The sequence below is a fragment of the Rhineura floridana genome, chromosome 2 (genome assembly GCF_030035675.1).
Source record: "Rhineura floridana isolate rRhiFlo1 chromosome 2, rRhiFlo1.hap2, whole genome shotgun sequence".
In the NCBI taxonomy this organism is placed as follows: Eukaryota; Metazoa; Chordata; class Lepidosauria; order Squamata; family Rhineuridae; genus Rhineura; species Rhineura floridana.
The window spans coordinates 143238970-143266386 of NC_084481.1; the positions used below are offsets into that span (position 1 = coordinate 143238970).

The 27417-nt window shown below is 41.1% G+C and overlaps 1 protein-coding gene across 7 annotated transcripts in view; it reads right to left on the reverse strand.

Moving 5' to 3' along the window:
• The window catches only part of LOC133377194 (golgin subfamily B member 1-like), a 94642-nt gene that overhangs the window by 41245 nt on the left and 25980 nt on the right, over window positions 1-27417 (reverse strand). The window contains exons 13-20 of one of the 7 annotated variants that reach the window (XM_061610728.1): window positions 25998-26089; window positions 25258-25408; window positions 19319-19428; window positions 18922-19045; window positions 16331-16461; window positions 6130-6177; window positions 5316-5425; window positions 4857-5025 (exon numbers count right to left, since the gene is read on the reverse strand). In XM_061610728.1, the coding sequence (XP_061466712.1) occupies window positions 4857-5025; window positions 5316-5425; window positions 6130-6177; window positions 16331-16461; window positions 18922-19045; window positions 19319-19428; window positions 25258-25408; window positions 25998-26089 (935 nt within the window). Of the gene's footprint in view, window positions 1-4856; window positions 5026-5315; window positions 5426-6129; window positions 6178-16330; window positions 16462-18921; window positions 19046-19318; window positions 19474-25257; window positions 25409-25997; window positions 26090-27417 lie in introns of all 7 variants that reach the window. The other 6 variants (XM_061610726.1, XM_061610727.1, XM_061610732.1 and 3 more) reach the window with 6 other exon arrangements.

Genomic DNA, 27417 nt, shown 5'->3' on the forward strand with positions numbered 1-27417 from the left:
CATTAGTCAGTGTGTTCCCCTGTGGATTATTCAACATCCCTACTCTTGGTTTAAATTTCCCTTTCATTTCTCTAATCTTTTGGAATAGGGCTCTTGTGCTACCCTTTTTGTTGTCCTCTTCTATTTCTATATAGTAACTATTGTAATAGTTCTCTTTGTCCCTACGTACTAGTCGCTGTATTGTTGCATTTAGGGTTCTGACTGTGTTTCTATCGTCTTTTGCTTTTGCTTTCCTTCTCTCTTTAACCATTTTAAGAGTTTCTTCAGTCATCCATTGGGGTCTTTCTCTCTTTTTAGCTAGAGGTATTGTTTTTTTGCATTCTTCTCTGATAATGTCTCTGACTTCAGTCCATAGTTCTTCTGGTTCTCTGTCAGCTAAGTTTAAAGCCTCAAACCTGTTCCTTATTTGATCTTTATATGCTTCTGGGATGTTATTTAAATTGTATTTTGGCATTATGATTGCTTTGTTGGTCTTCTTTGGCTTTACTCTGATTTTTGATACAACCAGTTCATGATCTGTACCGCAGTCTGCTCCTGGTCTTGTTTTTGCAGAAAGTATGGAACTTCTCCATCTTCTGCTGACAATTATGTAATCAATTTGATTCCTATATTGGCCATTTGGTGATGTCCACGTGTACAGTTGTCTTTTCGGTTGCTCAAAAAATGTGTTCGCAAGAAACAAATTATTGGCTTTACAGAATTCAGTAAGTCTTTCTCCTGCTTCATTTCTGTCTCCTAGGCCCCATTTCCCCACAATTCCTAATTCTTCTCTGTTCCCTACTTTTGCATTCCAGTCCCCCATGATTATCAGCACATCTTGTTTTGGTGTGTGATCAATTTCTTCCTGTACTTCTGCATAAAATCTCTCCAATTCCTCTTCTTCTGCATTTGCCGTTGGAGCATAGACTTGGATGATGGTTATGTTGATAGGTTTCCCATTTAATCTCATTGATATCACTCTCTCAGACCTTGCATTGTAGCTCCTAATTGCTTTTGCTACATCACTTCTCACTATTAAAGCAGCCCCATTTCTTCTTAATTTCTCATTTCCTGCATAAAATATTTTGTAGTTGCCTGATTGGAAATGTCCCATTCCCGTCCATTTTAGTTCACTCACGCCAAGTATTGTAATGTTGATGCGTTCCATTTCTTGCTTGACAATTTCTAACTTTCCCTGGTTCGTGCTTCTCACATTCCATGTTCCTATTGTGTGCGTTGTACAACTCCGGACTCTCCTTTTGCATCTGTGTACATCAGCCTCTGGGCTTCCTTTTGGCTTTGACCCAGCTGCGTCATTAGTCACAGCGCTACTCGTACTTGTCCTTTGTTCTTCCCCAGTAGCTCAGTGAGTGCCTTCTCACCTGGGGCTCTCAACTTCCAGCACTATCTTGTGTTGCATTTTGGATACTCTGTTCATAGGGTTTTCGTGGTAAGAGATATTCAGAGGTGGTTTACCATTGCAATGTTCTTTCATACTAGATGTATGTCTTTGCAGATGGCTGTAGTTAGTGCCTCTTGGGGTTCTAGTAAAATGCAGGGTAGATCCCAGACTCTGCAACAGCAGTGCTTTCTCAGTAATGGCAGCATTGCCACTCAGTGAATGGGGATGGGGCAAGGTGCCTGCCAGTTGAGGACTGGTGGCACCACTATCCTGCAGCAGGTGGGCACACACCTGCAGGCTTCTACTGCATTCCACCAAAGTACCCCCAACCTTGCCATCTCTGTGCCACTGCCATTCTGCTCCCCCATATATCACTGCCGACCTATGCCATCAAATTATTGGAAGAGTCCTGGTTATATTTCTCTCTTGATATTTAGAGGAGGAGGAAATATAAAGCACACAACAGATTTACTTTACTATTGATTTCAATAGGTTTTAAAAGACCAAGGAAGAAAAGTATAGTGGGTAATTTATATTGTGATTTATAGAGCTACTGTAGTGTACAGGTTCTGCAAAAGCCAGTGTGGTGTAGTAATAAGACTACTGGGCTATGGCCTGGGAGATCTGGGTTCAAATTCTCATTCAGCCATGAAACTCACTGGGTGACTTTTCGGCTAGTCACCTTCTCAGCCTAAACTACATCATAGGACTATTCTGAGGATATATTGAGCAGGTACAGGCCTACATATGCCACACTGAGCTCTTTGCAGGAAAGCTGAGACGTAAAGAAAATTAAGGCTACAATTCTATGCACATTTACTTGAGAGTAAGCTCCATTGAACAATGAAAGTTACTTTTGAGTAAACCTGATTGGGATTAGGTTATTAAAACACAAGGGATAACTATTACCCAAGGTTTCTGTTATTTATTGATCACTATCATTTCTGAGCAATGTGTTACCTAGCCATTACATTATTTTATTATTGCAGTTGTGGCTGCAGCCATCATTCATTACATGCCATGGGGGGAGGCTGGAGCAAGTTTAAAGCAAACTTTTTGGAATCTATTTGTGGCACAATGCTGAAGAGTAGCTTCTCTACTACTCCATAACAAGCAACAATAAGAGTCACATGACGACACTTTGAACGTTTAACAGACTTATTATAAATTTTATAATATTTATTGATAAATCACCTAGTATTTAAAAGAAAGTATTGAATTTAGAAGTTAAAGGCTGTAATTCTATGTTCACTTTCACTTCAGGAGTAAGCCCCATTAAACTCAGTGGAACTTACTTCTGAATAAACATGGTTAGGACTGCACTGTAACTTCAGATTCTTAAGTCTTTCTCCCCATCCCCTTTACTAGATTACTAGTACATCCTCCCACGTTCTCTAAAGATGGCAATTTTCACTTGTCTGAGCCCAGAGGGGCCACACAAGTTTGGCTTCTGTCCTCCTTTCAATTGTTCCTACATTCCCCTCAAAGTGATGCTGCTATCCTATCCCAGCCCCATTTACCTGGGAGTAAGTTCCATTGAGCTCAGTGGGACTCACTTCTGAGTAAACATGGCTAGGACTGTACTGGGAGCAGACACACAGACAAACTCCCCTCCCTTTCTCTGTCCCCCAACTGTTTCTTCTAAGGGGCTGGAATCCTAATCCTCCTTACCTGGGAGTAAGCCCCACCAAACTAAATAGGATTTACTTTAGAGTAGGCTTGGAGTTAGGATTGTACTGTGAATGTAAGCAAACTTAATTTTGTAAAAATTAACAATGTTAACAGTCCTTGCCTAGCTCTAGCTTCTCTGACAGAGCTCTTGCTTTTTTTAAGATATCCTAACTCCACTTGCCTGGAGTTCAAAGCCCCATTGAACTAAGTGAGACTTACTTCTGAGTAGACATTTTTAGAATTACAGTGCGAGCCCTCAGGATCTCTCCCCCTTCTCTCTCTTCACTAGCTCTCTGATTACTGCTTCCTTCTGCCCTTCTCTCAAGATAGCAATTTTCACTTGTCTGAGCCCACAAGAGGCTTGAACTCCATTTAACTTTGAAAAACAAACTCATTTTTTAAAAATCAACAATTTAAACAATCCACTCCTAGCTCTACTTTCCTGACAAGTCTCTCGCACATTTTTAGGTACTCTTATTTACCGAGGAGTAAGCCCTACTGAACTTAGTGTAATTTACTTCTCAGTAGACATTTTTCCGCCTTCCTTCCCTCAAGCTCATTGCTTAGCACTCAGAAGCTCTGCTCTACTTACCTGGGAGTAAGCCCCACTGGGGGGATTTACTTCTGAGTAGACATTTTTAAAATTCAAATATGAATCCTCCAAAATTCTCTCCTCTCCCCCCTTTTTTCTCCTTCCTTCCCTCAAACTCACTCATCGCCAGCACACAGAAGCACTGAACTCAATGGAACTTACTTCTGAGTAGACTTTTTAAAAATTGCTGTGTGAGTCCTTCAAAGCTCCCCATCCCCATTTTTTGCCTCTTTCCTTCCCTCAAGCTCACTCATTGCCAGCACACAGAAGCTCTGCTTCAGGCTGGTTTTCTTTCTCTTGCCTCCATTTTAGCCTTACTCCTCTTTCCTGCCCCTTGGCTCCAGCAACTGATGTTTCCTTGAGCTCATTTCTGATTGGCGGCAGCAGCTACTGCTGCTAGAACAAAGCTTCAGGCTCTCCCCAGGGAGGAAAACTCATTGCTCATGATCAGCTCCACGTGGACAGCATGCAGGGAGAATCAACACGTGAACGAAAGACCTCTTTCTTCAGGGTACCAGTACATGTGGCGATTTTTTAAATCACCACATGTAGACTCTTTCTCAGGAGCAGCTGAACCCAGGTACAAGGGGCTTCTACCTGGGTAGAGTAACATGTCTACTTTACTATAGTAGCTTTGGCACAATGCTACACATACTTATTCTAAAGCAAGTTCCACTTTGTTCAATGGGGCTTACTCATATCAACTGCACTTAGTGTTCATACCAACTGCACTTGTGTCCTTCCCATGGACATCTGGTAAGCCACTGTGACAACAGGAAGTTGGGCTATGTGGACCTTTGGCTTGATCCAGCAAGGCTCTTCTTATGTTCTTAACTGGAGCCTTCATGTTAAAGCCTGAAGGTTTCTTGGAACAGCCTGGCTTGAATAGGTGGGCCCTTTAAAATATTTTTAATGCCTTCTCTCTGCAAAATGGAGAGGCTTAGGAAGTATAGTTGTGTACAACAAAGGCTGTGATCCTGTGCATATTTACTCTCAAGCAGTTCCCATTCAATGTAAAACACACTGCCATCTAAAGAAGGGGTTGCCAGTCTCGATAAGACCATTAAGTCCAGGGTCTAGAATTACCTGCACCTCTGTTTATAATATACTATTGGTTTACACATCATTGTAGGGATTACTGAAAGGCTGGAGAATTAAGTGCTTTAAAAATTCACCAAATGTTTTCTATTTGACTGACACATTACAACCCACCTTCTGTTCACTCTGCAATAGCTTTTCACTTAGTTCTTTGTTCAGAAGATCTCTCTCTTGAAGTGAATTTCTCATGTCTTCTATTCGTTCTAGCTTTTCTGCTATACTTGAAAGCTTCTGCTCCTTTTCCCCAAGCAAAGTTTCAAGCAAACCATTTCTTTCATTTAACCTGCCAAGAGAATAAATGATCAGCTATGGTAAACATTATTAAATATATTATGGGTATCAGCTATAAGCATTTGAAGAACTTGCTGTCTACCTGATACATGAGGTGTGTCTATATCCAGAAGCAAAATGTTCTATAAATAAATTGCAATAAAACAACTAATAAAAATAATCTTTGATAAAGAGTTTTGTGAACTTCAATTATCAGCTGCAAGTAAAAAGTTTAAAAATGTTTGAAAAACATACACAGTAACGTTTGGAGTGGATTTATTTTTAAAAAATGTAAAATTTTACCCTTTAAGTTGTTCATTTAAATTGGAAACAAGAACTTGGTGTTTTTCTGTATCACGTGCTTGCTGGCTGCGCAGCTGTGTAAGCTGGATTTGTAAACGATCGTTTTCATTCTGTAAGAAAATGATTTACATAACTGCTACTTACATTAACTATAAAACAGGGTTATCATTACACGATGTGACATAGAGTCTATCACTATAGCTGATTAGTACCCAGAGAAATACCATTGAAAATGTTTTTCCTAGTACAAACAGTTGAGATTCCTTTTGAAAGGCCTGGTCTCTGATGATCTGATCATGTGACAACCAAAACAGAAAGAGATACCCTATACTGATTTCATATAAAATCACACCATACAAATATGTAGGATGTGTGGGAGAAGCTTGCTTCTAACATCGAAATGGCTAAAATCAAGGCATGCTTTAAAAAAACCCCAATTATGTCCAACAGAATTTTAATTTGAGAATAACTGATTTAAATAGAATACCTGGAGCTTAAATTTGCTTTTGTATGAACTTGTCCAAAATCAACCAGACTGTAAAGAAGCAAAGTATGAAATAAATTGTGGAATGTAATCCACAGTTTATGAAGCAAGCTCCACTAGCACAGTCCATTTATTATGTAAGCTAAATGTTAGTCTACCCAGCTTCACAAAACTAATGCACAAGATTAAACTGCAAACAAACATCAACCAAGAGCATAAAAAAAATCAGAAAAATCCAAAATTGTCATTCAGTGCTGGGTAGGATAGACAACACACCAAATACTACTTCTAAGAAGAATAAACTATCACTTGGGAATGGGCAGGACACACCTGTACAGCCCTCAATAGCTGCCCTTCTTCCTCTGCACCAAATGCCACCTGTATTGAAATGCTCTGTTACAACTCAATATGCACTGATATTCCGCTGTTTGAGAAAAATGTTTTAAGTGGCCCATCATGCCACACATGCATTTTAGTACGTTAAAGGAGCTATTGGTCAAACCTTTAGACTAACAGAACAATATATATAAAATTACACACCATTTACATAAAACTTAAAACCCTAAGTTTGTTATATGCTCCACTTGTCTTACATGAAGACTTGTGAATTTTCATAGGTGTTTTTGGACTACAGTAGATTGTCAGTAACATTCCACATTCACCATTCACTTACACACACACACCTGAGTAGTTTCTCTCTGCTAAATTAGTACTGCCTTTCACCAAGAGCATCTTGCCATGTGGGATGGAGCTGCCACACTGCCTTCCTAGCAGATGGGTTGCTGTTGCTTACAGGAAGGAGGATGGGAGGTTGGCATGGGGCAAATACATCGGCAGAGCCAATCTGGGGCTCCTGGTGGTGCATTTATGTCATGTGGGAAGCAACAATGAACCACCTACCAGGAAGGTAGCATAGCCACTCTGCTCTCCCTGGCGAATGCTTCTGCTTCTCTGCATTTCCTTCTGTTCCAAGGACTTTGTGTTTGAAGTTTAACTCATCAGCTATCAGAACATTTATGAGCGTTCCATGATATAAGTAGCTCAGCCAATAGGCAGGGAGGGCTCATTTTAATAAAGTGAGGTCTATGCAGTTGTAAAAAATAGGGAGGAGCAAAAAGAGAAGCAGCCAGTAAATCAGATGTAAGTGATAGAAACTACTCCTTATTCCTGCTCCCACTTGGGGATTCAGAAACAGAACTGGAAGCAGTGGCAAATTTGTCTGCAAATCTATTTTTTCAGGCAGGGAGGGTATTGTCAACTCCATTGCAAGTAAACCCACCATCCTAGTTCACAAGTGGACCCTGCTACAATCTCTGTATTGTTTGGCTTCAACTTTAACTGGGTGGCCCTCACTGAATCCTTTCTATACCCCAACACTGATGCAGGATTGGCCCTCATTACCTGGATCTAACATAAATGGAGGGGAGAAGAACAGACCTGAGTGTCATCAGCTTGTTGATGACACTGCACACCAATGCCTCTGGAAAGTCTCTAATGCATACATGAAACACTAAGAAACAGTTACTGGTGATGTGGAACACTCCAATATAGTTTCCACAAGGTCATGTAGTAATCACCAATACTACCTTCTTTGCCTGTCTATTTAGGAGCTATGGTAACATGAAGGAGTGAAGTGAAGTACATTTTTCTTCACTGTACTGTAAGGATTCAATTCAATTTGATTTATATATAATTTGATTATCTGCATAACTCTTTCGAACAAAAATGGCTTTAAAGTAGGAAACAGCTAGTGACTTAGGCAGAAGCAATATTGAGTAGCTACTTAAGACACAATGAAGAGAATGGTCTATTGGTCTCACCTGAAAGGTAGTTTTCCCATGTATCATGCCATCAGGTGGGTAGTAACACTGCCTGGTGTGCAAAGGCAGGAATGCACAGGAGTCAAGACTTCAGCTGCTCCTTTTGGCTTGACCCCAGTCCATTCCAGACAAACTGTACACTGGATCTGTGCATCTCCCTCTCAGGCAGAAAAACTATCAGAAAGAAAAGAATACAAGGCGTAGCAACCATCATAATACACATCTTGAGTCGGAACAGGAAATATGAAAAGAACAGCCTAAGCAATAACATGACTAATGAAGTTAATGTAATACAGTTAATGTTTCAACACAATCCAATTTGAATTACAAGTTGAAGAGGTATTAAACAAAAGAACAAAATTACCTCCAGAAAAAGCTAGGCAGCCCCCCTCAACAGGGAGGGCCCTGATGGCATGATGTACCAAAGCAGTCCCAGTAGGGTGAGTCCAGGCTGCCTAAAAGGAGAATAGTACCTGTTGTAGAACCTGCCTACCAAATGAGGCATCTGCAGAAGCATAGCAATCTGCTTTATAGTGTCTAATAAAGGAATTCAATGTAGACCACGCAGCAGCTCAAATATCTGCAATGGCGCATTAGTTGCACAAGCAGCCATACTGGCCTCCAACCTCATAGAATGGGCTGTGACATTTTGAGCCACTGGAATCCGAAGGGACTCATAAGCCAAAGTGATGCAAGCATGCAGCCAATGAGACAGCACTGAACTGGTAACCTTCTTCCCCTCGGATGAAACGAGACAAAAAGAGACTCAGTCAGATGAATGCCCCATGTCCTAGCCAGGTAAACCTTTAGGGCATAACATGCATCCAGAGAATGCTTCTTGAGGGGATGGGTTGGCTGTGGACAAAAGGAAGGTAAGATGATATCCTGACTGCAATGGAAAATAGAAACTTTAGGTGGAAAGGTAGGATCCAGACATAACGGCACAGAGCCCTTGTGGAACACAGAGAAGTAATGGGCAATGGACAAAGCTGCCAGATCCAATGTCCTTCAGGCTGAAGTAGCTGCCATGAGAAACCGAACTTTATACGAGAGCAAATGTAACTAAGCAGACTTTGAGAAGCTAAAAAGGAGCACATTGCAAGGCCTATAAGACCTTTTGAAGACTCCAAGGAGGAAACTGATGGACTACAGGCAGTGAAAGGGGAGAAGCCCCTTTCAGGAACTGCTTGACCAAGGGATGTGTTCTGAGGGAAGTCTGGGCTGACTGCACAGGCAAGATACAGGAAATGGCTGAAGCCTGCATGTACAGAGTATTAGGCTTCAGTCCCATCGAAAGACCCACATGGAGGAAATTGAGTAGGTGGTTAACCATAGTGTCATGGCCTCGACCCCCATGGGTGCCAGGCGCATGCTTCTGACCCAATTCCCCACCCTGGGCAATTGATCCAGAACCCAATTTCCCCTTGCCAATGCTGTGCAAACCAACACCAACCCTGCAAGGTAGAAGATAGGCTGCCACCACCCCTTCTACTGGTTCACACTTTGAGTCAGGGGAACCCAAAGCCCAGAAATAGGTACACCAAGGATTTCTAAATACAAGAACCAAACAGGCACTCCTCATCTAGAAGCCCTCAGGTAAAGCCAAAACACACTCTTGGTAGTTTGTGGTCAGTGGTCAGGTACCAGATCCAGGACCAAAGTTATTCTTACTCAATGAACACACATGGGTAAATAAGAAGTAGCTTTATTAATAAAATATAAGTGCAAAATTAATAGCAGCACAACCATTCCTCAAAACCAACATCCAACCAGGGATTCAGGTAAAACACATAAGAGAGTTCAGACACAACCAAAAATAACAAAACTAACTAACCTATCCTACTTACTTGAAGAGGCAGTTGTTGTAAATCTCACCCCTCCTAAGAGAGGCATAAGTAGGGTAGTGAAGGCAGTGGAACCCCACTCAGGTAACCACCCATCTAGATGGAACCGAGCGGAACAAAGACTATAGGTGTCACCCCCTATACTTAAAGAAAAAGCCCTAGCAACAGTTCACAGTGATTCAGCCAATCAGGGGGCTTTCTAATGAAGTAATTTTCCCGAAGCTTCTTCACTTTTTGCGCCTTAGCAGGCCCCCCTCCCTTCCTGATCTCAACTCTTCTCAGGCCCACTTGGCCTTGAGTACCAGGCTCTCAACAGATAACAGAGATAACCAGGTGCTGCTTCTCCAGCTCTTAATTAGAGGCAGCTGAGGAACAAAACTTAAAAGTTTTTTACTCACAGAGGCCCATCTTCTCCCAAGATGAAATCCTCACAATTCTCTGCATCTGAGCTATGTTGCAAAAAGCATTTTAAACCATTTTACAATTTCATGACACATAGCAATGGACGGACAGACCTGCTGTTTAAAGCACCATGCAGCAAAGGCTGACCACGTGGCTTGATAAATACAGACTAGAGACCAATATAGTAGCAATAATATCCTTAGAGAGCCCTGAATTTCTCAAGTGGCTCTGCTTAACACCCAGGCTGTCCAACTCTGCCATTGGGATCTAGATGCCAAACTGAACTCTGAGAAACAAGGTGTGTCCACAATGGTAGATGCCACAGTTTCTGAATTGAGAGAGCCAGTAGATCTGAAAGCCATGGCCTGCGTGGCCAGTAAGTTGCCAGAATAACAATCTGAACATGTTGCTGACAGATATTCCTGATGGTCCACCCCAGTAGAGGAACTGGGGGGAAGGCACAGAGGAGCCCTCTTGGCCATGGTGTTGACAGAGCATCAATTGCCTCAGCACCCTTTTGATGATACTCTGCGAACAACCTTGGAAGTCGTGCATTGTGAGTCAAGAAAAAGATCTACTGTAGAAGGACCAAACTGGTGATGTAGTTGACGAAACACCCCAGGATGCAGTTTCCACTCCCAAGGAAGGACCTGTAGTCTATTGAGCCAGTTTGCTGCGATATTCAGGTTGCCACTGAGGTGCTCCGCCCTCAGGGAGTATAGGTGATGTTTGGCCCAATTGAAGATGAGAGTCGATTCAGCTTGAAGGGTTCTTGACCATGTACTCCTTTGATGGTTCAAATGTGCTTTCACACTGATGTTGCTGGTCCAAATGAGAACATAAGCGAGATGGAACTTCTGATGAAAATGGAAGAGAGCCAGATGGGCTGATTGCAACTCCAACAAGTTTATGCTGAGCAGTTGCTTGGCAGCTGTCCACTTGCCTTGAACAAAGAGGGAATTGCAATGGGCACCCTACTCCAGGAGACTGGTATCGGTTGTAGAGTCCTCTCGGATTCTCTGAAGGGAGCTCCTTTCTTAGATTCTCAGTCACCATCCACCAGTGAAACAAAGACCACAGGAACAGGGAGAGGTGTACTCTCCTGTGTCTGGAATTGGTGGTGTCCAGCTGAAAGGGCAGAAGGGCCCACTGGAATGGTCAGGTATGGTGGCGTGCCCAGGGAGCAATGTGAATGGAAAATATTAAAGGTCCCAGTGCTTTGGGCCATCAGGTAGTGAGCTGTGTGGATGATGGCTACTATCCTCTCTGGGGACAGAAACACCATTGAGCAAGCCATGTCCAATATGCCCCCAAAGTGCTGTTAAGACGCTGAATTGGAATCAAGCAGCTCTTCTCTAGGTTCATGAGGAAGCCGTGGTCCCTCAAGGTTTCAAGGGTGAGATGTACATGGGTCGATGCCTGAAACATGGAGTGTACCTGCACCGGGAGATTGTCCACGTAGGAATAGATGTGGATCCCCTGGAGCCGGAGGTGCGCCACCAGAGCAAACATAAGCTGACAAGAGACCAAACGGTAGAGCCTGGTACTGGAAGTGAGCCTGGTTGTAGGCAAATCTCAGGAACCTTCAACGGGTGGGCAAGATTGACACATGCAGGTAGGCTTCCTTCAGATCGATAGAAGCCAAAAAGTCCCCTTCCTGAAGAGCCTCCATCTTCAAGCACCAATGCCTGACAAAGGAATTGAGGCATTTGAGGTCTAGGATTGCCCTCCACAAATGATCTTTTTTGAGTACTACAAACGAAATGGAATAGACACCTGAGTAAAATTTGGCAGGATTCACTGGCTCTACTGCACCTATAGAAAGCAAATGATATATGGCCTCCGTCATCACTGCCTGCCTCTTGGGAGAGGCAGATAGGGAGGACGATATAAACCTGTAAGAAAGAAGCTCCCAGAATTCTACAGAGTAACTGTGAATCACAGAATCTTGCACCCAAGTGTTCATGGTTACATGCCTCCAAGCACTTGTGAAGTGAAGATCTCTGACACCTATTGGGATGGCATCAGTACTGGCACTACTGACATTCCCCATGTCCAGAGGATGGCATATGCCTCTGGCATCCCAAAAACAGATTCTGGTTATGACCAAAGAAGTGCTGCTTGTTCTATTAGCCCCTTGGGGAGCAAAAATCACAGCCCCTACCTGTGGGTTGCGAGGGCTGAAAAGACTGCTGGTACTGGTAAGATGATGACCTGCGGGCAGCTCTGCGATCATCTTGTTTAGTCATGGCTAACTCAGCTTTCCTTTTATCCTTGGTATCAACTAGCAGTGCCTTGAGGGCCTCATCCCCAAACAGTAGGGAGCCCGAATAAGGGGCTGTGGAAAGGTTGATACGAGCAGTGTTGTCAGCATCCCAGTGGTGCAGTCAAAGGGTCCAGCAAGCAACCACACCTGTGGACATAGCCCTAGCAGCAAACTGAATTGCTTCACGCACTGCCTGCCACAAATGCTGCAGCCTTGTGTAGTTTGACCAAGGTCTTGTGGAGTTTAGCTGGGTCTGGCTGAAGATCATCAAGTAACTCATCCAGCCACATCATGGAGACTCTGGTGATCAATGAGGCAGTTCAGGAGGCTCTGATGGTATATGCTGAGGTGTCGTGGGTCCTTCAAAGAATAAAGTCCAGTCAGATGCATCAGATTGAGAGTCACCTTCTTTGGGAAGGAGAGACCTGGAAACCAGACTCGAAATGGGTCCATCCACTGCAGGGACCTTCAGGAAATTCATGAATTCAGGATCTAACAAATAAAATTTGTTAGCAAAAGCTGTCACACGGCATGCATGAAGAGGATGACCTCATTCCTCCTTCAATGACTGTAAACAAGACAAGTAGTATGGAACCTTAATGAATACCAAAGGTAAAAATAGAAAAAAATTAAGGTGAATGTAGCAGTATAAATCCTGAAAATATTTATTATAAGGTAGAATAAACCAAGAATGCATCAATATAACAGAGTATATCTGAAATCAGACATGAAAAGTTTCTTATAAAAATATGTCAAAAACAATATATAAATATGAATATTATTTCTGATATGGAACAAGATGGGTAGGAGAAATCAAATTCTGATGTGGTGAGAATATTTTCAAGATGGTTCAGCCAGACGCGTTTTATAAAAATTTGTGGACAAGAACAATGTGTTAAAAGCAGCAATTGCAATAATTCATTGGATACTGAATTATATTTGATTCATGTTGTGAGCCAGTTTTATAGCCATTGAAAAAGACATTTTGTGTCGAAACGCGTCTGGCTGAACCATCTTGAAAATATTCTCACCACATCAGAATTTGATTTCTCCTACCCATCTTGTTCCATATCAGAAATAATATTCATATTTATATATTGTTTTTGACATATATTTTTATAAGAAACTTTTCATGTCTGATTTCAGATATACTCTGTTATATTGATGCATTCTTGGTTTATTCTATCTTATTATAATAAATATTTTCAGGATTTATACTGCTACATTCACCTTAATTTTTTTCTATTTTTACCTCATTCCTCCTTCACCATCTTGTCAAGAGGATCAGGAACTGGGAAGGAATGAAATGAAGACTTGGGAGCTTTCAACACCTTAGCCCCCTTGACCAGGCCAGATGAAGATTCAGACACTGCACGTTAAGACCCAATGTAGCTAGGGACTTGCAAAATAAGGCGAGATAGTCTGAAGAATGAAACAAAAAGTGCGAGCAATCCTCTTCTCCTTCCGACTCCCTGCTTCACTCATCCTCATCCTCCTTGGGAGTGATGAAAGGATCAAGTGGATTGACCTCAGCCTTAAAGAGCATTGAACCGTTCCCCTGGAGACAGTAAAGGTGTTAGGAGATGACACCCATCATTGCTCCAGACATTCCTCAACCAAGGGTGATGGTTGAGCCTGATGCGTAGAGACAGGGGTAGGCCTTTGCAGCTCAAACAAAATGAAACCCAATACAGCATCTCTGAATTGAGATCGGAAGGTCTGGTTCAGAAGAAGAACCTGCAATGAGGTGAGAGATATGAGAGGATCCAAGGGCAACTGAGGCTGATCCAAGATGGTGGAAGGATCCAGGGTTGCCAGTGGAGCAGAGGAAGACTGATCCAAGATGGTAGAAGGCCTTGCCTGGGGTAAAGCTGTGGATGGCCCAGGTTACTCTCCTAAGAGTAAAGGTGCAGGTGTTGGAAGTTGTGCGTGGAGGACCCCCTGGTGAAGGGATACCACTGGAGAATGGTCAGGAAAACTCTCAAAATTCTTCCTCCAAAGACTCAGCAGGCAAATGGAAAAGGGCCTCCAGCCTCTGCTGACCCTCTGCAGAATCACTGCGTGATGAAGGGAAACTGACATAGCGAGCTCGTTTGTTAGCCTTCTGCTTAGCAGAAAGAAGTGACTTCTTAGTACATTTGGAAGAAATGTTTTTGGAAAGTATATTCTTAGATGACTTGGCTTTAGACACAGGCTGACACACCAGTAGCTGCGGAAAGACTTGCAGCTGCATATCATGGATGTGTGGATATGGCTCTGCAATCAATTCCACAGCAGCAGCTGAAGACGGTCCAGCCATGGTAAACATGCACATGGTAGAGCGGAGCGGTACCAGGCAATAATGTAATAAACTCCAATCACACACGCAGAGACTGCAGGGTGTGGTGGAGAGCCAATCAACACATGCACAGGTAGAGGGGTGTGGTGGATTGAAGGAGGCCAGCAGTAGCATGCACACTAGAAGGGAGCAGTCTGACCTGAAATGCAGTCAAGCCCCCCCTTTTAAATTTCTTATTATTTCTTCTCCAATGCTTCTTTTTCTTCTCCCTTTGTGCAACACGGGAAAGAAGAAAGAAAAGACCAGGGACAAACAGGCACTGGGAAAACTGGGGAAGAAAAAAGGCGGGAAAAACAAAAAATGGCAGATGAGGAAGAAGGGCCTGAAGATGGGGGTGAAAAAATGGCAGGAACCCCCTAAGCGGAAGGAAGCCTGTGCTCCCTGGCCAGGAGAAGGCACTGACTTGGTAGTTGCTGACACCACAGCGGTAACCTCCAGGGATGAGCAGTGGTGCCAATTGGAGGGACTCAGGGAGCAGAACTTCCAGGGATGAGCAGCGGCAGTAGAGGCACTCAGGGACCAGAGCCATGCCACTGACAACAGGGAAGCTCCAGAGATGGGGTAAAAGAACGGAGCTGCAGCCGCGAGCCATTCCAGAGGCTAGGGCAGAGGAGGCAAGGCAGAGGAACAGAACCGCACCCACAAGCTCCAAGAAATGGGCAGCAGGAGAGTGAGTCCTGGGGAAAGCTCTGAAGTACAGCAGGAGCCGGCTTCAGGGCTGGAGACAGGCCGCAGCTGGAAGGGAAGGTGGCTGGGAGGGGCTTCAGGCCCAGAGAAGGGGTGCAGCCACAGGAGGGGGCAAGGCCAGAAAAAAAGGACAAAAAGAGGCCACAGAAGCAAGCCTTGGCAAAAAGTTTTCCCTCCCTCAAAACAAGAGAAGGAAAGACAGACAAACAACGAGGAAAGGAGAGACAGAGAGAAATCTTAACAGAACCAATAAGGAACAAACTCACTGAAAGAGAGCTAAGGCTGAGAGGATCCCCCTAGGAAAAAGTAGGAATGGACTGGGGTCAAGCCAGAAGGAGCAGCTGAAATCTTGACTCCTGTGCATTCCTGCCTTAGGACACCAAGTGATGCTACTACCCACCTGATGGCATGCTACTTGGGGAAAACTTGAGAGCCAAATTAGATGTTAAAAAGCAACCATGCGCATTTTATCCACGTCTGCCCAATTCATGTATAAAGCGGCAGTACAGAGGGGTCTATTGTTTACATAAAAATGTGCATGTAGGGAAGGACAATTAAACCAACCTCTACCCTCACTTTATCTTTCTGCATTTTGTTCCTTTCCATACTTTTCTTGCGGTCCAGTTCACTTTCAGTATCGGAGCTAGGCTAGGAGAAAGCAGCTACAAGCAACATAGCCCAGTGAGATAAGGCAGCAATGTTTCCCTCTCCCCTGCACTCCTGTTCATGTCATGCATAAACCCGCATCTCACCCGTTTTATATGTGAACAGAAAAGACATTCAATGGCTATTCCATCACAAGTTAATTGGCTTTGAATATCTACATTTGTCTTCTCTTGCTCTCCTCATGTAGGAAAGAATTTAGTACCTTCAGTTCATTAGCCTATTGTCATCTACTGCCTTTTTGGCTTTTCTATCTGCTCCAACTCTATTATTGTACAGATTTAAAAGGAAAAAACCCGTTTATTATTATTTAAATTTATTTTTCGCAAACAAAATAGATACAAATTTAAGCAATACTTAGGCAGAATAAATTTAAAGTAACGTAAATTAAAGGTTTTGCTTTTATAAAATTAAAATGTGCTATTTTTTCCTCATTTTCCACTTAAAAAAAAAACTGTAACAGGAGTATCTCAATTCTCTTTCCCTTATTATTTCCAGTTCTAACACATACCTGTAGAGCTTCCACTCTGTTTTGGAGCTGCAATCTATCTTCCAAATCCCGGCAACGTTCTTCCAAGAAGAGAATTTGTTCTTGCAACTGATTTCTTTCCAATTCTAACTCTTCCACTACAGTCCGTAAACCTATTTAATTTGAAGTATACATTTTTATCAGAACTGTCACCCAGTTAAAGAAATTTTACTCAGTTAATAGTACGACTTTTCATCCATTATTTGGTCATTATTTACCCATACCACCTTTTTGATGCATGCAGGATCTCTTCCTGCTCACCAATGTTTAGCAGATATACCATTAGAAAGATGCTGCAGTTCATCTATTCTGAAATATTTGTATTTACAGATGCATACAGAAGCATGCATTAAATTATGTAAGAATATTAAAATACTTTACATTTGTAACTTACTATACTGATCAAATCTGAAGTTTTCCTTTTTATACACCCAAGGCAAGATTGACTATCCAATAAAATACTTAAAACAGATGTTGTTTTAAATTCCTGTTGTTTTTTGTGTTTTAATACTGTTTTATGATCTATTTTATGTTTTATATCCTATTTCTGTATAACGCTTGGGTATTCTCTGAATGTAGAGTGGTTTATAAATACTGAAATAAATAAAACAAAAAAGTATTTATTTAAGAGATTTTATAAACCACTTAAAATCTAAGTGGTGTACATTAAACAGAATAATTTTCAAAAATTAAATTACAGATAAATTTAAAAACATATATACAACTAAATAATATGTGGTTATGTTTGCTAAAATAAACAATTTTTTAGCAGCAATTGGGACAACACAGGTGGGGCTGTGCTGTTCTCCCAGTTTCTCAACACTGTGGGGGGGCTGCAGTTAAGGGGGAGGGGCGAGGCATAGGGAAATTATTAATTTATTATTAAATTTCTATCTTGCCCTTCCTCTCACAAGGAGCCCAGGGTGGCAAACAAAATACCAAAAGCACCCTAAAACATCTTAAAAGCAAAAGACTTTAAAACATATTAAAACATCTTTTAAAAAAGCTTTAAAAATATGTTAAAAAGCAATTCCAAAACAGATGCAGACTGGAATAAGGTGTCTACTTACAGGCTTGTTGAAAGAGGAAGATCTTCAGTAGGCGCAGAAAAGATAACAGAGATGGTTCCTTTCTAATATTTAAGGGGGGGATATTCCAAAGGGTTGGTGCCACTGCATCTTGGTGCAGTGTAGTACAAGGTGACAGCAGCATTATATTGGGTCCACTGTTATGTGCTACACTGTGCTGAGCTTCCTGCATCTTAACCCTCTCCCTCTCAGTCAGTGGCAGCAACCCACAGTGTTGGGAAGCCAGGAGAACAACACGGCTCCACTAGCTCTGCCCCACTGGCCACTAATGTTTAACGGGCATCTAAAATGGTAAATTAATCGGTGATAGATATGAAACAATGATGAAGATTTTCCATACAAATGATGCAGGGTCTCAGTAACTTTAGCTATGCTACAATATACTGTCAAACCAATACAGCATCACATTAGAAATATTTTGACATTCCTTAAGGCAAGATAATTCAGATGGAACTGTTATCAACACAGATAAAATTATTCAGACTTGGTCAGTAGGCCAAAATGATTTTTGGTTATGTGGCCTTTCTCTTTGTTGATGCTTAATGTCTAATACAGTCTCATTGATTATAATTTTATCCATTCCCCACCATTCTAAAAGCAACTACCCAAAGGAGGGATCCTGATGACTTTTTAATACGTTGATACTTTAAAAAAAATGCAGTTAGTTTCTTGTAAGCCACCCTAGAAGGACTTGTATCCTGAAAAGATGGAATATGAATAATAGTAATGAAATAAATGAATAAATGATCCCATAGATTGAGCAAGTAAAATGATTAATCAACTTAAGCCCAAACATTTTTTATCTCACTTGGCTTCTTTTTTTAGAAACTGTAGAGTGGAGGGAGTTTCTCAGTGTAAAAGCTTGGATTTTTAGTTCAATCAAATTCTGGAAAATAGTTTTTTCATGTATACTTTTAAAAACAAATGTTGTTCTTCCAATTCTGTCCTTTATTTCGCTTCAAGACACATAGATTATTTCTCCACTTGAATATTTGTAATTTCAGTAGCATATTGGGGAAGCGTATCTTGTGAAACTTTCCTACTTTAATGTAACTCACAATATAACCTTAGTTGATCTAGGCAGAACAGCCCTGAAAGTTTGCTTCATTATCAGCACCTAAAACGGAGTTTTTTAAAATAACTGTCCTTCAGATACAAATGAAGTATGGAATAAGAGGCATTTGCACAAGAACAACAGGACTAGAACTTAAAAAAAACATGAATCTTACCATTCATGACAGTAATCTTTCTTCACAAGTGAGAGTCCAAGGCATTAAACCACAACATGAGTTCTAGTTTTGAACCAAAACTAGACAGTTCATTCAGCACGCACATGCTTCAAAATGAAACAAAAGGCAAGCCAAAAAATATTCAACACAGATACAAACACAACACAACATGGCTTGTTAGTTGAATTTGAAAAACAAAAATGAGACAAAACAGTTGCTGTGCATGCTTTAATAAACTGTCTAGTGGTTGCCAAACCTGTATGAGGGGAACTGTACTCTGGCCACCAACCTCCCATGTTTTCTCCTTCAGCTGAATCAGTGCTATCCAAGGTGACATTCAATTCTTCATAGCACTGTTTTCCATCGAAGCCATAGTCTTCCTACATATAGGGGGTGGGGAAGGAAGAGAGAGAAAATCCTCAGTTAACAACCCCTAAAATATACTCTGTAATATCTAAAGAAAACACCATACCATTCTTGAAACTCTTAAAGAAGACAGCATTTCAATAGCACCAGTACTAAAGCCACCATAACTATCTACAATATCCCACTCTATATATTAAGATGTCACAAATACCTATAGCACAATAAGAAAAGTCTTGCTACTGTTGGCAACACCAAAGAAATATGGATACTTAATGCAAACAACCTACCTGGAGTTTCCTGCTGGACTGGGCAGCCTTTCTTCTGTCTGGTTGCATTCTGCCAATCCCTTGAACTGTGGCCAGTTCCTCCTCCAGCTCCTGCTGCCCCGAGACTATGGCTGGATCAGAGCAGCCAGGAAAGAACCAGTCATCCTCAATCAGTTTTGTGCCACAGGAAAGCAATCACACATCAGACAAACATATTGTACACATTCACAAAAGGGATCAGTAACACAGACAAGAAGTTTATGAAGGATTGGCAGGAATAAAAGTTAGACACACTCCATATCATCATTGACCTTGTGATTTCCCCCTCTACGCAGCATATAGGGACAATTTGCACGTTATTCTTTTAGTAGAAGCCATAGAAGATATAAATCTCATTGGCAATTTTTTTTCGAATAAAAAATAATTCGTATATGGATACTGACAAAGAGGGCAGCCACTTACACAACCAAATTAAGCTGAAATTTTTTCCACGTTAAAATATAGCTGATGTGTGATAAATACATCATCTATGCTTATATTATTCTATTCAGCTATGCATGGATTGTTCAGCTATGTATATATTTTTATGAAAATGAAGCAAACCTTGTTTGTTACAAGTAATATGAGGAAGTCACAAGCCTGTATCACACAGCAAACTGGCATCAAGCCATATCATTAGGTATTAAGTAATATAGATTAATTTATCAATAACACAGTAATTTCAGAATATGGTAGCTAAAATGAATGCAATCTATTGTGAGATATGATTTTTTTTAATTTTAAGGTCATTCCCATCCGTTTTGTGTGATCACCAAAGCACGTATATGTAACAAGATGTTTCATGTAAAGCAGACAAAAGTCAGCATGAAGAAATGAAGGCAAAAGTTGGCTCCATACTTTATTCATTGCTAAAGCAATAACTCAGTTGCAACTATACAACAAATTAATATTTTTGTTCAAAGATATAAACAAATTTGTATAAGAGATCAACTTGGCATGTACCTTCCATATGTTGATCAGAAGCTTACTGAGTCTTTTCTGATGTGCAGATAGTTTTTTAGGTGTACAGAGGTATACTCATCAGGAGTATGGGCTCGATGCAGTCCTCTGTTAGACATATACAGTAATACCTCGCATTAACATACTCAATGGGACCAGAGCGAGTACGTAAACCGAAAATGTCCTTAAAGTGAAGGACTACCTTTTAAAACTTTTTTTCCCTCTCCTTCATGCAGAGCCTCAAAGCCCCACGCTAAAGCCTCTGCTGCTGCGCTGCTGTGCCTCCCAGCTGATCGCAATTGCGCCTCCCAGCTGATTTGCGGTGGCGCGATCACGTCTATTTCCACCCCCACGTGCTAAAGCCTCTGCTGCTGTGCTGCCGCGCCTCTCCCTGTAAGTGGTTTGCTAGCTGTGTTTCTGGAGAAATACAGGCATATGGAGCGTGTACGTTATAGCGAGGCGACGTTAAGTGAAACGACATTAAGCGGGGTATGCCTGTAGTAGGTACAAACCTAGTTTGCTGTTCTATAATGTGTGAGATGTCCCATGGCCTAGAGTTAAATTACATTCCTGGAGGATTGGAAGACACTCTCTACCTTGGTAATTAAAACACAAATTTATATTCTCAGGTATTTCAAAGGATGGAACAAGAAAACAATAGCTGGTACTAAAGGAATTCCAATTACGTTGGAATTTTCTACTTCTAGAATCCTGGAGCGGTTGATGAGGAGTCAACACTGTGCACCTAGCCTCTTGGCAGTGGAGTCACTGCTGATTATGGAGAGGGAGAGGGGAGAGGTGGCAGGGAGGTTGGCACTGTGTGGGCATATTGGTAGGCGTGCAGAATTGGTTCTGATGATGTGTATGCACAGTGCCAACGTCCCTGCTGACTCTCCCCTCCCCTTTAAGCAGCAACTTCACTGCTAAGAAGGCCAGTGTGTGGCACTGCCCCTCCTTCCCAACTGCTCCTGTTAGAATCTAGCTCAAAAATCTATCCACTCCTCCTTGTCCACACAGGAACTCCCATGCATGCAAATTAACTTCAAAGGCATGGTCAGGCCTGTTTTTCAAAAACAGCTGTTTCATTTATTCTCAGGTTGTCTATGTTTGATTTGCAAGTGCTGAAAATGTCTATAGTCCTTTGATAGATCTCTGCCACCATTACTGAAGGGGATATTTAGTTAGTTAACACATACATATGCTAGCTTTCCACAACTTAATATGGCTCACATAAACACACCAATACATTAGAAGTAGCTATCAAACAACAAACAAATTTAAAAAAGCTTCAAAATAGCCAAGAATCCGATACACTTGGGCGGTTCTAAAGACGCTCAAAACTCTGTTCATGCAAGAGGGTTCCCCCGCCTTCTTTTTCAATGCAGCTCCTTGCACTCCTCCCAAAAACCACTTCTGATGGTTGCAATATAGTGTGAGCTGTAGCACAAGGTGAGAAACAGGAGGGCCCACCTCATACAAGTGGATGCACTCTTTGCTTGCACCAGGCACTTTCGGATTCAAGTCACCGAAATTCTGCGAGTGCCTCAGAGCACCTGTGTGACTCTGGAATGGTCCAATTTATTGTAAGCCACTGAGTCATTCGTAAATATAGCTGTCACTGCTGATTATGGCAGGCAAAGCAGTGGTAGCATAGTTTACTTTTGACATTTGCTACTACTACACTTTTCATCTTCAACACTTTGTGAGCTATCCAATATAACAATATAGATCGTAGTTATCTGCCAGTATTCAGAAGTGTTTCAGCACCTGCAACTCAAAACATACATACACAAGCTAAGGACAAATGAAATAACCTCATTACAAATTACAGTTTGGAATTTGTCACTATTAGTCAAGCTATTTCCTGCCTCAAGCAACAGGAGAGGAAGACAATACCCACTTGGGGGGGTTCTAGTGCCTCTGGAGAATAGAATCCCCCCAAGTTATGAACGTCTTTCTTACAAGCTGAAAGCTTTCACTTTCAAATATTTCAAATGAAAAGCTGGTCATGTTGAATCCCTTCTATCACTAATGATTGTAACGTCCATCATGTCAGAAGTCTATACCAATCAACAGAGATAGTTCAGACTTAGGTTACAATAGATGAAGCAGGCAATATACCATGGATTATATCTAGCTGTGTCATTCTGTTACAAACTTTGGGAATGATCCCATAAAAATTCAGCACTTTAAAGTCCCACTGATTTCAATAAGAAAGCTATGTTAGACTGAAGCTAGAAAATAAGTTTTTTAAGAACATTGAAAGCGATTTTAGAAAAGCTCTGGTTGCTCTGGGACATACACATTTCGTTTTTCTCCACTTTTGCCTCTAGACAGACAGATTTTGGGAATAACAACCAAACTTTTTTTTTTTAACCAGAAACAAAAGTGGCATGAGGACTGCACAAACCTCAAACAGCTATCACTCTTTCAAATCACGACTGAAACTCTTGTGGTGGGGGAAACTGATCATATGTCTCTAGCCTTCTGTCTTTCCCAATGAAATAAATTGGTCTTAAAGGTACTTTAACTCTGATACGATTGTGTTCTAATGCCTTGACAACAAGGACATTTTCACCTATGAAAAGTCCTTATTCATGTTGCCTTGCAGAGGGACCCATACCAGTAAGTTTCATTACAGGGCCATATCCTCAAATGAAAGCTTGATTTGTTAAGAAAATATATGGTTGCTGCACTTATGGTTTGAACGTTCTATTGAAATTTTTAGTGTAATATTTATTCATGTTTTTGCTCCCAAAATGTCAATTTTTTAGAGAACTCATTTAAAAAAAGCTTGCGGGCATAATTTTTAATTCTGAAAGCATGACTTATAATTTTTGCAGTTTGCCAAGTAAATATGGAGTCAGCTATTAGTACAACAAAGAATGAATATGATTCTGTTAACATAAATGAATAAGCATTGCAAAGGGGAAGAAAATAGTTAAAGACAGTATGTTACTTATACTAACAAAAAGGGAAAAAACACATAGCACCACGAACAGCTGTTATAACACACTATTGAAGATTTCCCACAAAAAACTGTTTACAGAGGAAAATCAGCAACAGTGTACCATTGGCTGTTGCGGCTGCAGAATCCTCCATGCACAAAACTGATGGGAAACTGTGTTCTCAGTGGCTGACCCAATCGCAGTGTAGGTTAGGAGTGGAGGGGGAAGGGACGCCAAGTGCTCATCAGGTTTAACCACAAAGGAGGGGAGGGAAACAAAACAGAATCATCATGCTTAAACCCAAGGGAAGAATTCAAAATTAAATACTGATTGGACATACAAAAAGATCAACATTTGACCATATTAATGCATACAGGCTTAAACATAACATAAAATGTTAGACCCCCCAAAGTTCCCTTAATTTGTTCTTTCATCTGCATTCCAACTGTAATAGCCAAAGGTCCAACACATAGCATATGCATATTGGCCATTAGACTGTATGGTATTTCATACCCATAAAGAACAGAAACAGTATCCATTTGGGACTTTCAGGTCCGATTCATGGGCATAAAAGAAAGTACACAACTAAAACCTAATTTAACTAATGACCAAGGGAAGGTGCTCAGTTAATATGATAATTGTGTGTCTTCGTACGATATTGGATTTACAGTGTTCCTATCGAAAGCATATAACAACAAAATGGATGCCAAGACTTGCTTAGATTGTTTCTATTAGTTAAATATTAATTAATATTTAAAGGGCACTTCATGGACATTATGAAGTGATTTGTTGCTGAAAGTGACAAGTGTCACTTTGATTAGCTCATTTTAAACCTTTTGTACATCTGTCTGGTTAACAGAAGCATTTAATGAGAAGCTCCAGAACACATGTGAATTTTGCTAGGCAACTCTCCCTATTTCATTATCAACAGCTGGAGCTCTTCAAAACTATCACTTCAGTTCCAACAGATATGTGCAGACAAAGTAGCAGTCCACCATGCTGAACTTCCAGGCACCTGTTTTCTCCTTCTGTAACTCAGTTGCCAACATAGAGCCTATAAGTTTTTTTAAACTTGTTATAACTGATTTTAGATTTTCATTTTTTCACATGTGTTCTTGTTTATTATGATAGGTTTTACTGTATGTATCTGTATTTTTGCTGTATACCGCCCAGAGAGCTATGCTAGTCGGGCGGTATAAAAATCTAATAAATAAATAAATATAACAGAATTCCAAATAATGTTCTTAACTTTAAAAAACATTGTGAAAACATCAAAATTCCTGATTTGATCGAACATCAAAATGTTTAATCAGTGCCCACTGATTAAACAAGTCTGTACTATTTTGGAAATTAAAAGGATATTATTCTTTAAATTCCTACAGCCGGACGATTAACTCCTACAGCCTGATCATGGGATTAGACAGAAGTGTCCCTGTTACAGTGCTCCCTAACAAGCATGGGCATAGCACAGCTGGGCCAAAGAACAGAGCAAAGCTGTCCTAGGGAAAGGCTGAAATAACTCTTTAAACTAGCATTGCAGAGCTGAAACTGTTCTGAATTTCTTGAACTCAACTTTTGTAAACTTCAGGAGAACTTCATTAATTTTTTGATGGCACTGCAGGCATACGGAATGATTCTGCCCCACTTAAAACACTTCAGACATCATTTTATTTATTCATTTATTTTTATATTATGGCTTATTTATATACCATTTTTGGCCCAAAGACCACCAAAGCAGTGAACAGAATATTAATAGAAAAAAGGACAATAAATCAATCAAAACAATAATATTTTAGCTGCAATAGTAGGCAATACTGGAACTAAACTGAACTCTTAGGATCAGGCTATACAATATACAGGCTAGACAACAGCAGTGGCCAGATGCTACTAAAATGCCCAGCTGTAGGACTCTCACTGCATTGAATCACACAGATATCAATCTTGCATGACACTGCTAATTTGCTTCAATATTTGCCAACCTAGCAAAATGACCTAATATCATCTCAAACTCACCTTCTCTCTCCTCTTCAATTTGTGCCATTCTTAGAGCCATTGCAGATTTCTCCTCTCTGATTTGACTGTGTGCATCCTCAGACTCAGTTACAATTTCTTGCCACTCCAAAAGCTGACTCTGCAGCTCATCCACACTGCCAGATTCACTAGCCTGCAGCAAGTGAAGTTGGGATAAGCAAATAATATAACCAGTTCAACAAAGGTTATAAGGTGAAAAACCTGGCAATCAGCAACTACATATAAATCAATTGCTCTTTCACACACACTTAATGAATCAACAAAAATAGCTGAAGTAAATTTCCAACGTAAGGGAAAGAGGAAAACTGAAATTGTAATATCATATTGGGATGGTAGGCTCCATATCCTTTGATGGGGGTCCTATTTGCACCGGTACAGATGAGGGTGGGAGTATAAAGTCCTATCAGGGACCATCCTTGGAAGCATGCCTAGTCAGCAAAGGCCAGAGGAAAGACATAGTTCACTCACAGGCTGTAACAGCAGGATTGAAATAAAAAACAAAAACAGGCTTCCATCCAATGCAATAGGCAAAACAAATATGATTAGCATAACTACACAGACTGTATACTATACAGAATAGTTATGCTAACAATTCCCCAGATTTTTAGCATCACAAATGTTAAATGGTTTCCCAGTTCTGTACACTGCTATATTTCAATATTTCTACAAATGACAATTAAATTAAATTCAGTACATCCCAACAGTGTGTACTGTTGACAGACCTGTGAAGCTGCCCTCTTCGTAACTTGTTCAAGGTCTGCTTGCAATTTTCGCTGCTGCTCTTCATAGACTTCCAGCTTACCCAGCAATTCTTCTGTAAAAGCAATTTATTAATATTTATTTATTTTATTATTTGATTTATATCCCGCTCTTCCTCCCAGTTGGAGCCCAGGGCGGCAAACAAAAGCACTAAAAACATTTAAAACATCATAAAAACAGACTTTAAAATACATTAAAACATTTAAAAGCATTTTTAAAAGCTTTAAAAACGTATTTATAAAAAGGTTTAAAAACATATTAAAAAGCAATTCCAACACAGACACAGACTGGGATAGGGTCTCAACTTAAAAGGCTTGTTGAAAGAGGCAAGTCTTCAGTAGGCACCGAAAAGATAACAGAGATGGTGCCTGTCTAATATTAAAAGGGAGGGAATTCCACAGGGTAGGTGCCACTACACTAAAGGTCCATTTCCTATGTTGTGCAGAACAGATCTCCTGATAAGATGGTATCTGCAGGAGGCCCTCACCTGCAGAGTGCAGTGATCGACTGGGTATATAAGGGATAAGATGGTCTTTCAGGTATCCTGGTCCCAAGTTGTAGGGCTTTGTACACCAAAACCAGCATCTTGAACTTAGCCCAGTAGCTAATAGGTAGCCAGTGCAATTCTTTCAGAACCATCGCATTTTGCACCAGTGAGCAGTCTCAGCAGCAACCTCAAGGGTAGGCCCACATAGAAGTGCATTACAGTAATCCAGCCTGGAGGTTACTAGTGCACGGACAACAGTCGTCAGCCTATCCAGAAACGACCGCAGCTGTCTTACCAGCCAAAGCTGGTAAAAGGCACTCCTAGCCATTGAGGACACCTGGGCCTCTAGCGACAAAGATGAATCAAAGAGCACCCCCAGACTATGGACCTGCTCTTTCAGAGGGACCCCATCTAAAGCAGGCAACTGACCAATTATGTGAACTCGGGAACCACCAATCCACAGCGTCTCCATCTTGCTAGGATTCAGTCTCAGTTTATTGGCCCCCATCCAGCCCACCACCGAGTCCAGGCAGTGGTCCAGGGCTTGCACGGCCTCTCCCAATTCAGATGTTACAGAGAAATAGAGCTGGGTATCGTCAGCGTACTGCTGGCACCTCACCCCAATTATCTATTAGTTGGCCATATCAACAATTTACCAACAAATATTTAGATGAAAAAAATAAACAAGTTCAATCAGTGATCACAGAAATAGTGATTGTAAGAATGATCTCCACAGACTAAGCAATCCAGCATTAAAAAGTAAGGCCAAATAGATCTGTTTGTATCCTAGTAAATAATCTCAGTATGATCCTGGCTGCCTTCCCTGATCCAGTGGGCCCCATGAAGGCTATCTGTGTGGGCAGCTGGACTTTCAGCCTTTTGCTGGGTAATCACAA